Genomic DNA, 14,750 nt, shown 5'->3' with positions numbered 1-14,750 from the left:
TGATCGATCATTGTATGACATTCATAAGAGCTATAGAGAGCATAGCAGACGGCTCCTTATGCATTAAAATCACTCTCTTGGTACTTTGGTGTCATACAATGATCGGTGCGCAGCGATGCTTCAAGTTGAATGAACGAACAAACACCTAACATGTACGTGTATTTGCATTGCTTTGATCATTCTCTGTAGATCTCACCTTCTCACACGCCACGATTGGTTAATTTTGTACCATAACTGCATGTTATTGGTAAAACTAATTTGGATGTTTTAGGCAATATAGAAATCCTGGCAAGGACGCGTCCTGGGAAAATGGCTTATATGGTCACCCTATGTGAATGGAAGTGGCTCACAGCACAAGATTGTCAGAAATCTCTACTTTAGGTTTATTTATAACCAATCTGAAATCAACAAAGAGTCTTAACCTTATACAGCCTGCTGTGTCATATTGGATACGCACAAGGCCTCTAAATGATCAACAAGATCAAAACTTTGCTGAAAATCCTTCTGTTGTCTGATTGATCTGATGCTTTTGATTTTGCTTTTGCTTTTGAGTAAATTATCACAATTAGTAGATCTTTTTAGTATATATTTTGTAGCCATTTAGAATAACTTTTTAATATATTTTTTATAATATATAAATAATTGTTTTTTTTTTTGCTGTGAAATATTTGATTTTAAGTTAATGTACAAATAACTTTTATATTATGATGAACCTTTACTGGACTGGAACAACCGTTTTACTTGATTATCCCTTAATCATATAACTAAGCATTAAATATGTATATAATAACAATATTTATTAGGAGATACTCAGTGACAGCTTATTGGCATTAAATGCTAGTAGTCTGCTACTGTCATTAGATCTCATTTATTTAATTTACAAGCTATCAGAATTTTATTTGACTCTTTGGCCATATAATTTTAGCAACTGCACCAAATTACATATTTTTCTACCAGTTTGTGCCTCTGAATAAAATGAAGGTATTTTTTCCTCCTCAAGTATGAGCTCCAAATTCTCATATGCTCCATATCCTACTACATAAGCCATAAAAGCCTGATGTATCACATATTATACTCAATAAAGAACACTTTTAGTTGTTATTGTCTTAGGGTTTAATGAACTGGTCCATTTAAACAAAACACTTTTTTTTTTAGATGTATTCATGTCCACATGGAGATATTGTTGAACAGTGAGGCTGTACTATACATGGGGTGGTGTTGGCACAGTGTATAAAACACATGCCTTTGGTGTGAGAGACCCAGGTTCGAATCCACTGTGAGACACCAATTTGTCCCTGAGCAAGACACTATACCCCTAGTTGCTCCAGAGGGTGCAACCTCTGACATACTGTAGATAGCAATTGTAAGTCGCTTTGGATAAAAGTGTCAGCTAAATGTACATATTTGGCCAATATTGTTGTACTTAAAAGGAAAAAAGAAAGTGAAAAGTAAAAGGCTGTCCCAGGCTTTTTGATGAGGGGTTTCATTCCAAAAAGCTTTTGGTTCAGACTGAGACTGTTTGCTGTTAGAGTTTGGTTTGTTTAGTTTGTGTACACACAAACATTTTTGTGTACATTTTAACACTGTTGATTTCACAGTTTATTAATGTGAAACAATCTGTATTATGTGAGGCACTATACAAATAAATATGGTGATTTCTTTATAGATGCTTGAATAATTCACTAGGGAGAGCAGCTCAAATTTTTTGCATCTCTTGCAATACGTCCACAACAAACAAATGTAAGCAAGTTTTGGAATGGAGAAAGTTTTTCTGAAGTCCATGGTAAATCCATCATAATTCAAATATATTTCCACTCTCTTTCAGGAGCTTGGTGTAGAGATTCCCCGTTGTGGTGGTATCTCTTCGCGATGCCAAGATGGCAAGCCTGCTCCCTCCCACAGGCACCAACGTCTTCCGACGATTCACCCCGGAGTCGCTGGCGGAGATCGACAGGCTCATCCAGGAGAGGAGCACCAGAGAGGATGTAGAGGGGGTTGAGGAGGTGCCACAGGCACCGAGCATTGATCTGGAGGCAGGAAAGGGCCTCCCAATGATCTATGGTGACCCACCAAAGGATCTCCTCAACACTCCTCTGGAGGACCTAGACCCCTTCTATAAAACACAGAAAGTCAGTCTCAAACCATAAATGTTAAATACAGTGCTCTGTATTTAAACCTAAACCTCTGTTTTTCTGGTATCCATAATTGTTTTTAAGCCTTTGTGTTAACCTCTTTCTCATTTGCAGACTTTTATTGTCATAACAAAGGGAAACACAATCTTCAGGTTCACTGCTGAACCAGCACTGTTTTGTATCAGTCCTTTCAGTCTTCTCAGACGAGGAGCCATCAAAATTCTTATACATTCATATCCTTCTCATGCCGTCATTTTGATAGCATTTTGGTAATGATGATAATGATGCAGTAGAATCCCATTAGCTGTTTGCCATATTTACCTTGACTGTACTCCAAATTATTTAGTATGATCATCATGATCACCATCCTGTCCAACTGCGTGTTCATGACGATGAGTAACCCCCCACCCTGGAGTAAAACTGTCGAGTAAGAGCTGCCTCATGTGAACACACACATTTTTAGTGGAAGTGACTTTTCTAAATCTTTTAATGACTAGCAGAAGACATAAATAATTTTGGAGAGATTAAAGTTTATTGAGCAATAAAAAAAAGGAAAATATCCATGTGAAATAATTATACATATCTGCGTTGGTTAATTTTTTATTAGTATTTTAAAATTATTCCATATGTGTAATAGAAAAATGTATACTTGGGCAACAGATTTATATTGGTTTATATTTATATTATTATATATATGTGCAGTATTAATACTACATATTATAATTGCAACACAGCAACACATATTTATGCTAATTTATTCACAAGAAATGTTGATATCTATATATTTATTTGTTGTTGTAGGTATGTTTTTACTGGTATATACACCTTTGAAGCAACAATCAAAGTTTTGTCTCGAGGCTTCTTCATCGGACCTTTCACATTCCTCCGTGATCCATGGAACTGGCTTGATTTCATGGTGATCAGCATGGCGTGAGTATTTCAATTTATATATACAGAACGACTATATATACATACACACATACGAATATGTTATTACAGAAATAGTTTACTTTAAAATCCTTTTTGGCCATGCAAGATGACGTTGTTTTATCATCTGAACAGATTTGGAGAAATTAAGCATTGCATCACTTTCTCACCAGTGAATCCTTTGCAGTGAATGGGTGCCGCCAGAATAAGAGACCAAACACCTGATTAAAACATCACAATAATCCACAAGAAATCCACACCACTCCAGTCCATCACTTAACATCAATTCATCTTGTCACTCAGTCTAATGATGTGAAAAAAAAGCTGAGTGTTTGTAAGAAAACAATTTATCATTAGGGTGTTTTTAACTTTAAACAAGTCCTCTATCCACAATATTGCTTTTTACAGTGAAAAAGTTGTCTCGCCTAAATCAGGAGAGAAATATGCACAGATCAAGCACTGTTTAAGCCAAAACAGTCACAACCAGTCATAAACAAGTATGTTGGTGGATTTTGATGTGAGAGGGAAACTGAAAACTTTGCTGATCCATTTTCTATGTTCAAGTTTCAAAATGTATGCAAAAGCACAATTTAAGTATTATAAAAGTGGCCCATATGTTTTCTGTATTTTAGGCATATTATACATTCGCTGATTTGAGGTTTGATTGTTTCCAGGTACATCACAGAGTTTGTCGACCTTGGTAATGTGTCAGCACTGAGAACGTTTCGTGTGCTTCGAGCTCTCAAAACTATCACAGTTATTCCTGGTATGTAATAGATGTATGAAATGCTACAGTACTTTAAAAGGCAAACAAAATATAAAACCAGAGAACCACAAAAAAGCAAATATATGAAAAAAAAAAAAAGGTTTTCTTTTATACCTTTGTATGCAAATATTTATTTCTGGAAATGAATGACACCTTTGCATTGTAGTTTTATTTGTCTTACATACTATATACAACAACAACAAAAAATATTTGTTGCATTTTTTTCAAATTATCAATTTTTTTTGTTAGTTTCTAAAAGCTCTCACGTTGCACTTTCTGCTCAGGTTTGAAAACCATCGTTGGGGCTTTGATTCAGTCTGTCAAGAAGATGATAAATGTAATGATTTTGACTCTGTTTGCACTGGCTGTATTTGCCCTCATTGGCCTTCAGCTCTTCATGGGAAATTTACGTCACAAGTGCATCCGTTGGCCCATTGCCAACAGCACCATCTTTGATGACTACAACTCCACCATGGTCAATGACACCACCCTCAACGTCACAGATACGTTCGATTTCAAAGCGTACATAGACAATGAAGGTGAAGTCAGGTCAATGTTATTAAGTATTTCCAATTTTTACTCAACTATGTCATCACATAGTTATAACAACAGTACTAACAGTGTTTAAAAAAAGACTAACAGTGATTGTTACTGCAAGATAATAATATTTTTTTTGACATGTGAAAACTATTAGAATGGTATAGGATTTTTTTGCTTTGTGAATTTTTGATTTATTTATTTTTTTAGCTAGTCACATAGAATGAAAATTGTAATAAATAAAAATGTTAATTTATTTTTGGCTATAAACTTTATTTTTATACTCATTATACTCTGCAGAAAACCAATACTTTCTGGAAGGAAGTTTAGATGCTTTAATATGTGGTAACAGCTCTGATGCTGGGTAAGTTTGTTTATGTTTAGTAATTAAAAATGCTAGTACTTTAATATAGTTTGTGTGTAATACAAGGTACTTTCAGTTATTTCCAATAGCTAGTTAATTTATAAAATCATAAAAGCAACAAAGATTTATGAATGAAAAAATTAAGATTAATGAGATTTGTTGTCTCATGTAATAAAAGGAGGTGCCCAGAAGGTTACACGTGTATGAAGGCTGGACGAAACCCAAACTATGGCTACACCAGCTATGACAACTTTGGCTGGGCATTTCTCACCCTCTTCAGAGTCATGACTCAGGACTACTGGGAGAATCTCTTTCAGTTGGTCCGTTAACAAGTCATTTTTATGTTTGTTCATCTGTTGGAATAGTATATGCAAATTAAATTCCATTTCCATCTTGTTTAGACCCTTCGTGCTGCTGGGAAGACCTACATGATCTTCTTTGTGGTGGTCATCTTCCTGGGCTCTTTCTACCTGATCAATCTGATCTTGGCTGTGGTTGCGATGGCATATGACGAGCAGAATGAAGCCACCTTGGCTGAAGCTCTTCAGAAAGAAGAGGAGTTTCAAAGATTACTTGAGCAACTCAAGAACCAAGAGCAAGAGGTCAGGTGACAAGCATATGGTTTTACTTTAAAATACAGTTACAGTATATAACTTAAAGAGCTTGAAGACTAATGTTACCTCAGATTCACAATGTAATGCATATCACATCCCCAAACAGTTCTTCCAGGATTTCGCTGAACTTTTTCCCGATTTTTGCGGCCTAAAATGACTGATTTTGCAGTGGCTTTTCTAAATATTTGTGGCAATATTTGCGGCATTTCTTATTGTTTTGCAGTGAAAACTGTGGGAAGCTGTGGGAAGTTGTGGCCTTGTTGTTAGAGAGTTTGACTCCTAACCCTAGGGTTGTGGCTTCGAGTCTCGGGCTGGCAATACCACGACTTATGCTGCGTTTCCACCGAAATTACCCGGAACATTTGTACCAGGAACTTTTTCCCCATTAACTTTTTTCCACCTTAGTGATGGAAAGTTTGATTCTTTTCCGCAAACCCGTTCTTTCGGACGGTTCGATTCAATAAACCGGTTGAAAAAAACGGTTCACCGGTTCTTTTACGCTTGACGTAATGATGTCATTGGCGATGACATAATGGCATCAAGTCTATCAAACATTCAAATATATAAAGTCAGTAATCATAACTTTAGTAAGTTAAAAACCTCATAATCATGAAAAGTTATAACCTCATAATCCGAAAACCGATGCAACCAGTTCTTGACTTGAGAATGAGAACCCCTTTGGCCTATACATAATCTACAATATACAAATTAGAAACATTCATCCTAAAAAAATCGTACATCACTACAGACCTGTTGCTTTCTGCGTTTCCACCGCGATCTAAAGTACCGGGAAGATTAGGCAAATAGACTGGTGATGTAGGTCTGCGCGCGTTTCTCAATACAAAGTACGCTGATTTAGGACTTGCATCCTCAGTAGTTCAGACTTTGTGCATTTCGACTCGGTAGTGTGATGTCCGCGATGACGCAAATCCGGAAATTCTGCAAACAGCAGCGTACTTGATAACATCAGTAAGCTCGTCTTGGCTACTGCATTTTTCCTCACTTTACATTTACAATAAAATGAATTATGATATCAAATACCACTGCCTCCTTTCGTTTTCATTTAAACATAATAATAGCTGCAGACATGTACTTAGTTCAGGGATATGTATATATATACAGCCATTACAATGAAACTGAATATTATATAAATTAGCATTTTTATTTTCATCTTAACATATAGATAAATTGAATACAGACCAAATATTACCTTTTAGATTTACCCAAAACGAATTATATTTTATGTTTAACCACTAAAGAGACATCTGAGCCAGCGGCACATGTCAGAAGGTCTAGCCGAGGTGTGGCTACTCTTGGCGGATACATGAGGACTGAGCTCTCGCTGATCACGTGGAGCTCACATCATTTTAAAATTTTTAAATAGGCGCTGTCTTTATAAATAAACCACAGATTTGAGTTTTAAACAACATTCTCGCCTGAAATACTTTTAAAATCACATTTCATGACAAAATAACAGTAATATTTTGAAAATGATCCGAATTAATGGTGGTCGAAATCACAATGCTGCGTGAACTCAACCAATCAGCATGTTTAGCGCCCAAGTTCCGCCCCCAAAAGTTACGGAACTTTGAAAAAGTAATACCTCGCCAGCAGGGACTTTCTGAGGGGCATTTTTTTACCCTGAACTTTATTTAGTTCCTGGTTCCTGCAGTGGAAACACACTGAGTACCAACCCAAAGTCCATAGTTCCTGGGTAAAGTTCCTGCGGTGGAAACACAGCTCTAGGTGCCCTTGAGCAAGTCATGGAACCCCCAACTGCTCCCCAGGCGCAGCAGTATAAATGGCTTCCCACTGCTCCGGGTGTGTGTTCATGGAGTGTGTGTGTTCACTGCTGTGTTTGTGCACTTTGGATGGGTTAAATGCACGAATTCTGAGTACGGGTCACCATATTTGGCTGTATGTCATGTCACTTTCACTTTCAAGTATACCACAGACAACATTCATCCAACAGTGTTATGACTTTTCTGACTTCAAGAAACATTGTAGGGCTCCAGACTAACATTTGAGGACACCAGCACCAGTGCCATTAAGTTCTACAGAAGGTGGCTCCAGCACCTGACAGTAAAGCACTCACACTAATGTACATCTCAGAGATGTCTATTTGATGTCTGCATTTACATATGCAAAATGTATTTTTAAGAGTGCTTGCTCATACGGCTCTAAGATGTTTCCTGTCAGGTGTCAAATAAACATTTATTAGAATGCATGTAAAACTGACCATAGCAGACGTCTTATACTGTAGATGTACTTGTGCTATCAGGGTAGTTGATCCAGATAAAGTTAACTTCATTCATAATGTCTAAATATAATTTAATTTAATATTTTCAATTTATATATATTAGGGAGTGGAAATGGCCTGTAAGCATGTTGCGACAATGTCACGGGACCAGTGTTGGTCAGTTATGCATTACTGTTTTTTTGTAACTTTTTTAGTAATTGAGTAATTTAACGCGTTATAATTTATTAAATAGTAATTAGAGTATAGTTACAAGCTGAAGTCATTACATTGCTGACAGAATGCAGTGTATTATAATCTAAAGATTGTAAAAAGGATGTAGCACTGTTGAGTCAAGTGAAAATGTAAAAATAACTAAACATAGACTACGCTATATGTGTTTGCAGCGTTGGGTAATGCAGTGCTGAAATTTGCATTCTCACGAATCTTCTCATTATAACACACGAATTGTAGACATTATGAAAGATTCATAATGCATATATTTATTGTGTTATAACAGAGATTTGTGAGATTGTGATGAATTGAGATGTCTTTTAGAGATAAATAAATGCAGCAAATAAATGCAGCGCTCTTTGCTGGCATTCTGCCATGTCAAACCATTCACGCAGCAGCCGCTTGCTTTTTTATTTAAAATAACAGTGTTCTGTGAATATCGATGCTTTAATAACAAATATTTGACAGTCCTTTGATTACATTTTCAGAGTAACTTGCCCAACACTGAACCTAAATCTTCTGAAAATCTGCAACAATTACGAAAAATTTACAGCATTTGTGGAAATTGCAGAGTTTGCTTGATTTTGCGATAAATTCAGCGATTGCAGAATTGCTAAATCCTGGAGGGACTGCCCAATGCACTTATTATTCATTGATTTACATTTATACAGTTACACTGGTACAGTATGTTGATATGTGGTTGTTCTTTAAAATCACAAATTACAGACAGGCAGTAAAGCATCTTTGGCCAGCCAGACAACACGAAGTCAAGGGTCAAACAGGACAGGTTCCCTGCAAAGTCTTGGTGGAGATGATGTAATAAAGGACTGTAATGGCCGAATAGTGCCTCGCCTTGTCGTCAACAGAGCTTCCTTTAAGAAAGAGGTGATATAACTTTGACAACAGGAGAATTTTAACATATTAGTGTAAGATGTGAAGTATTTGAGTGATTGTATTGAGTATTGTTTACGAAATCTGTATTTTTATTCAGTTACATTTACAAGGTAAAAATAATACTTCTCTATTTCGTATCAATTTTACTAAGATCTAAACATACAAAATACATACAGTATGTTGTGTAACTCTATTTAAAAATACACATTTTCATTTGATTTATCCTAATGTTATAAGGGCGAGTAAATTATGACAGAATCTTAATTTTTGGATGAATTATCCTTTTCAGACACAGACTTTTAACTATTAAATTTTTATAATAAAAATCAATGCAAATGAATGAACTTCAGTCAAGAGTGAACACGGTTCATGATTAGTCTTGTTTATTAGTTTAGAAAATCACTATATTCGAATGTTAAATCACTGTAAAATCATCTGCTGAAAATACTCAGGTAACAGATTTCAGAATATTGAATATTTCAACTTTTTAATAATTAAGTACAATGGTAACACTTTATTTTAGGGACCAATTCTCACTATTCAGTAGTTCATGTAATTAGCATACATGTTACTAGCATATTGGCTGTTTATTAGTACATACAAAGCACATATCAATACCTTATTCTGCATGAGTATATCTTAGATCCCTTAATCCTAACCAATATCCGAATTTGGTCACACTTTATTTTAGGGTCCAATTTTCACTATTAAATAACCATTAACTATGAATTTTGCTCAATTAACTCCTTATTTGCTGCTTATTAATAGTTTATAAGGTAGTTGTTAAGTTTAGAGTATTGGGTAGGATTATGGATGTCATGCATTATATGTACTTTATAAGCACTAATAAACAGCTAATATCTTAATAAAAGACATGCTAATAAGCAACTAGTTATTAGTGTGAATTGGACCCTATACTAAAGCGTTACCCTGAATTTATCAACTACCTAAATTAGGAGTTTATTGAGGCAAAGGTCATAGTTAATAGTTAGTTAATAGTGTGAACTGGTCCCCAAACTAAAGTGTGACCAGTACGATTAAATGTGGATACTTTTTACTTACACTTTTTAGGGTAGGTATTTAGAGTTTCAATGTAGTAAACAATTTTGACATAAAGTAGTATCTGTACCTTAACATAAGTACAATGTCTCAAGATTTGTTACACCTCTGATTAGTGTATTAGTTATGCACAACCAGTCAAAAGTTTTAATTTTACAGAATTTGTTTATCATTATCTAATGAGCTTTTGATGCATACATACAGTACATGCACAGACTAGTACTATCTGTTCAGATTAATTATGAGCTCATTGTAATGACTGAATAGTAAATAGAAGTCTCTTTTCTGTTTATTTAGTCATTGAAATCTTTACAAAGTTTAGCCTTTTACCATGTTTTGTCATTATGATGACTTCTGTACTGTTTTATCTGTCCTCCAGTTATCAGCTGAAGAGGACCACAAGTCCATGAGCTCCAAACACAGCATGCAGTACTTGGACGAGCCCAAACTCTGCAAGAGAACAGCTAGTGCTATCAGTGTGCTCACTGCAACTATGGAGGGTACTAGCTTGAAGAAAGTTCTTGAGGGCTTATTAACTGCAAATTAATAGGATGTTCATTTGGATACCTTATGAAGTAGCTTTGCCACTGAGGAGCATGTCTAAAAAAAAATTCTTCATTTATTGTGCTTCTCCAGATTTTCTAGAATATCATGGACCAAAATAGTCTGGCACACAAAAGTAAAAAAAAAAAAATGCTTAAAATCAAACATAGATGGTTATTATTACCATGAACTACACATGCCCATCAGTAAGTGCATTTATAGCCATGGAATGATCAAAGACATGCTGAATACCCACAACTAATTCTTGTGAAGTCCTAGTAATGGGGATGTAAATGCACTGGGTTTAGACAGGCACTCTGTATGTCCCTAAAGTTTTATTTAAAGTGCATTTTCCTAGATTTTTTTTGCCATGGTCTTACAGAACAGCCTGAGAGTGTCTGTTGGAGATAGAGATTTATCCTTAGCAGAGGCTGTTAACTTCATCTGAGTGGTGCTAATCTGTGGGCTATTTCAGAGCCATGGGTTGACTTTAGAACTTGTTGCTGTCACTCTACCGGTGTTCATTCACTGCTCACTGTAAATTAAAACTGTTCAGATATTGTTTTCCATCTTTCTGTCTCCCTAGAGTTGGAAGATGCTCAGAGACCTTGTCCCCCTGGCTGGTATAAGTTTGCTGATATTTTCTTTAAATGGGACTGCTGCACTTCCTGGATCATATTTAAGAAGTGGGTTCATTTTGTAGTGATGGACCCATTTGCGGATCTAGGTATCACCATCTGTATTGTGCTCAACACACTTTTCATGGCCATGGAGCACTACCCCATGAGTCCGGACTTTGAACATGTTCTCTCAGTGGGCAACTTGGTTAGTGTTTCAGCAATAATTATGGATTACTGTTACAGTAAATAACTGTAAAAAAAATACTAATATTGAGGATTTGCCGGTTTAAAATGTATGCATAAAGCAAGTTGCATAATTGCATATCAAGTTGTGGCCCTGGTTGTGTCATGTGAGCCATGCTGATTAACCAAAAAAATAAAATAAAAAACAGAGAGACCAGCACCAAACCAGCATAAATCAAAATGGAACCTCAAACCAATATGAAGCATATCAAAATAACAGAAGCACTGTGTAAACAGCAACTGTAATACAGTTCATTAGTGTATTTTGGTGACACTTTACAGTAAGGTTCCATTTGTTAACATTAATATGAAAATACTTCTAAAGCATGTATTAATCCCAGTTAATGTTAAAGGTGCTGCATGTAGGATTGATACTAAAGTGGTTGAACTAGGTATTGCAGTCCAAATTCAAAATATTGGAGAGGGTTTTTTTCCCACTCCTCAGACTTGGTGCACACGCAGGTTGCGTGATTGATGACACCAACAGAAACTAGCACATTTGATGATGAATGAATGAAATATGCTGTGTTTTTTGCCAGCTGGCAACCCAGAGTGCTGAAATACAATTGGGTAAACTGGCATTTGCCGGGTTTTACAAACCAACACAGAGACTGACATTCAGGCCCGGAATGCACATTTTCTGTAGTTTTGTTTTTCACTTAGAATGTTTCTTAAATATCAGCTAACATATTATGGTATTTTTAGGATTTAGTAGAGTAAAACACTTATATACAGCACCTTTAATTTCAACATTCACTAAAACATTAGAAAATCTAACGTTTTTCTGTTTTATCATTGGCCTGATCTAACATGAGCTAACATTAAATAAACTAATGTTAATAAACATTCATCAATACTGTATCAAATGAATCAATTGCTCATTGTAATTTCATGTTAGTTAATGCATTAACTGTAACAAGTAGACTTATTGCAAAGTATTACTGTTTTTTTCTCCCTTTCTTTGCTTGCGTTAGAAAGCGTATATCCTTGAACAGCTCTACACAAAAGGGCTCTTATTTATTTATTTTTTTAAGTAATTTAAGCGCATAAACATCAGGAAAAAGTAACTGTAACTTTAAATAACAGAAAAGCATGATTAACAGGTTTTAATTGGCCTGCCATTAATTCAGATTATAAGTAGCCTTAAACGGACTGTCTCACATCACATTAAATCTTATTCTTCAAGGTATTTACAGGAATCTTCACAGCTGAAATGGTGTTCAAGCTCATAGCTATGGACCCCTATTACTACTTCCAGGTGGGCTGGAACATATTTGACAGTATCATTGTAACACTCAGCCTGGTAGAGTTGGGACTGGCCAATGTTCAGGGATTGTCTGTTCTCAGGTCCTTCCGTTTGGTAAGTCTGAATCTCAACCCCACAGTCTCTTTTATTGTTTTATGGTTAATGTGATGTATATTCGCTGTAAAATGCATTAATTTAAGAAATACCTTATCCTAGTATGTAAATGGTATGTGGTTTAATTTTGTATGCTGTTGTGTCTCTCATGGTATGTGTGTGTTTGTGCCCATCTCTGACGGATGTGCTGGAAGTAGTTACGTGTCTTCAAACTGGCTAAATCTTGGCCAACTCTTAACATGCTGATCAAGATCATTGGCAACTCAGTAGGTGCCCTGGGGAACCTAACGCTTGTCCTGGCCATCATCGTCTTCATCTTCGCCGTGGTGGGCATGCAGCTTTTTGGCAAGAGCTACAAGGACTGCGTTTGTAAGATCTCTCAGGACTGCAAGCTGCCCCGCTGGCACATGAACGACTTCTTCCACTCTTTCCTCATCGTCTTTCGGATCTTGTGTGGAGAGTGGATCGAGACCATGTGGGACTGCATGGAGGTGGCGGGAGCGAGCATGTGCCTGATAGTCTTCATGATGGTCATGGTCATTGGGAACCTTGTGGTAAGTTATCTGATGACATGCCACTGACACACTGCACAATTGATTTGATCACTTGGTATTTTCATTGTGTTTCCAGCACAGATATCTAAATATTCTTAAATCAAGACACATGTATAGAACATTGTACTGTAAAACAAGACAAAATACTGGGAAAGAAAAAATGTTTTTTTTTTCTCTCTTTTTTTTTTTTTTGCAGTACACTGCATGTGCCAGAACTTCTAAAGCTTTTATTGCAGTGCAACTCTGATGTGTTACTATTTTATTTCACACTCAAAGGGAACTCTATTATCATTAGACAGCTGCTGTCACTGCTAAGCTGTTAATCTTTATAACCGTTACCCTGAAGCTGTACTGATCTGAAGATTTAGCATAGCAACCAAGCCAAACCCAAAGGATTTTCAGCACAGCTGATGGCAGACTGGCTGTTGCTGACATTCAGGTGGCACAGCTGTTAGCGTCTGATTTCTCTGAGTAACCAAGTGTTAATTGGTCATAACATTGAAACTTTCATATGCAAGGCACCCTATAGTGCTGGACTTCAGTAAATATCACAAACAACTAAGCAGTGTTATTTTAGTTGCACTGATATATTATTATAGTCTTTGTTAATATTTTCAATTAGATTTTATTTCTATATATTCTTTCATTTTAAAGTTTTAGTAATTTTGTTGTGTTTTAATTTTTATATATATATATATATATATATATATATATATATATATATATATATATATATATATATATATATTTTATTTAGTTGGTTTCGTTTTAGTTTTTTTAGTACTTAAAATAAAATAATAAAATAAGTTTAACGTTTTAACATTTATTTTATTTCAAGTAACTTCTTTTTTATGGTTTTAATTTTAGTTAACCCTACAACTAAGAACATTGCAATGAGAAATAAATGATTAAATACTATAATAGATATATCTGATTTTAGCAAAATTATAATTTACAATTAGTGTTTCCGTATAGTACCCCAACAGGAAGCTGTCATTGTTGTTTTTAAGTGAAAACTAGCATGCTAATTTCATGTGTTGATACAGATCAAGGAGATGCAGATGAGCTGCTAGCAGCTGTGCACATAATTACCACACTGGAACTGCTGAGTGAATACATTTCCTCTCAGGTTATGCATAGTGAGAAAAGGAAATGGCCTGTCTTAGCATTCTAACAAAAGCATCATTACTCAACATGGCCCATGGCTAACATACATTTTCACACACAAACATACTCTTCATGTGGTTAGACTCTCCTGCACTTTGTACATCTTATGACTGGAGACAGCAAACAGTGGTTTTGTTCTTGGCTGTATGCTGAGATGCAGCTCAAGTGAGTGTCTTGGTGCACAAGAAACAAACACGGACAGCTGAGAAACACAGCAGCATGAGCTGAAGTTTCATGTGCCAGTTCCTCACCTATACTTTATACAGTAACTGATGTGTCGTGACCCAAAACAATGATAAATGCAAATAATAAAATGGAAAGCATTTTCACCCATTTGTGTGATCGGGGTGTCATGATTCTGCCCTCGTGTCCTTGATTTTTCCTAGTCTTGAGGCAGGATCATGACAGACCCATGTTTTGTGTACAAGCGCATGGCCTTGTCTTTGGGCCATGTGCTTGTGTTGTCTCGTTCCCTTGCCCCGCCCCCCTTGTTAACCTAG

General features: G+C 35.9%; 1 protein-coding gene across 2 annotated transcripts in view; it reads left to right on the top strand.

Annotated features, from left to right (window-relative positions):
• Positions 1-14,750, top strand: part of LOC113056380 (sodium channel protein type 4 subunit alpha A) — a 41,506-nt gene that overhangs the window by 10,974 nt on the left and 15,782 nt on the right. The window contains exons 2-15 of one of the 2 annotated variants that reach the window (XM_026223133.1): positions 1,826-2,129; positions 2,247-2,365; positions 2,470-2,559; positions 2,934-3,062; positions 3,734-3,825; positions 4,110-4,364; positions 4,663-4,726; positions 4,905-5,046; positions 5,128-5,328; positions 8,537-8,695; positions 10,143-10,263; positions 10,893-11,131; positions 12,356-12,529; positions 12,727-13,083. In XM_026223133.1, the coding sequence (XP_026078918.1) occupies positions 1,878-2,129; positions 2,247-2,365; positions 2,470-2,559; positions 2,934-3,062; positions 3,734-3,825; positions 4,110-4,364; positions 4,663-4,726; positions 4,905-5,046; positions 5,128-5,328; positions 8,537-8,695; positions 10,143-10,263; positions 10,893-11,131; positions 12,356-12,529; positions 12,727-13,083 (2,394 nt within the window). In that variant the 5' untranslated portion in view covers positions 1,826-1,877. Of the gene's footprint in view, positions 1-1,825; positions 2,130-2,246; positions 2,366-2,469; positions 2,560-2,933; positions 3,063-3,733; positions 3,826-4,109; positions 4,365-4,662; positions 4,727-4,904; positions 5,047-5,127; positions 5,329-8,536; positions 8,696-10,142; positions 10,264-10,892; positions 11,132-12,355; positions 12,530-12,726; positions 13,084-14,750 lie in introns of those variants that run through there. The other variant, XM_026223134.1, reaches the window with a different exon arrangement.

This window comes from Carassius auratus, chromosome 37 (assembly GCF_003368295.1).
Source record: "Carassius auratus strain Wakin chromosome 37, ASM336829v1, whole genome shotgun sequence".
Classification (NCBI taxonomy): Eukaryota; Metazoa; Chordata; class Actinopteri; order Cypriniformes; family Cyprinidae; genus Carassius; species Carassius auratus.
This window is presented reverse-complemented; position numbering and strand designations above follow the sequence as displayed.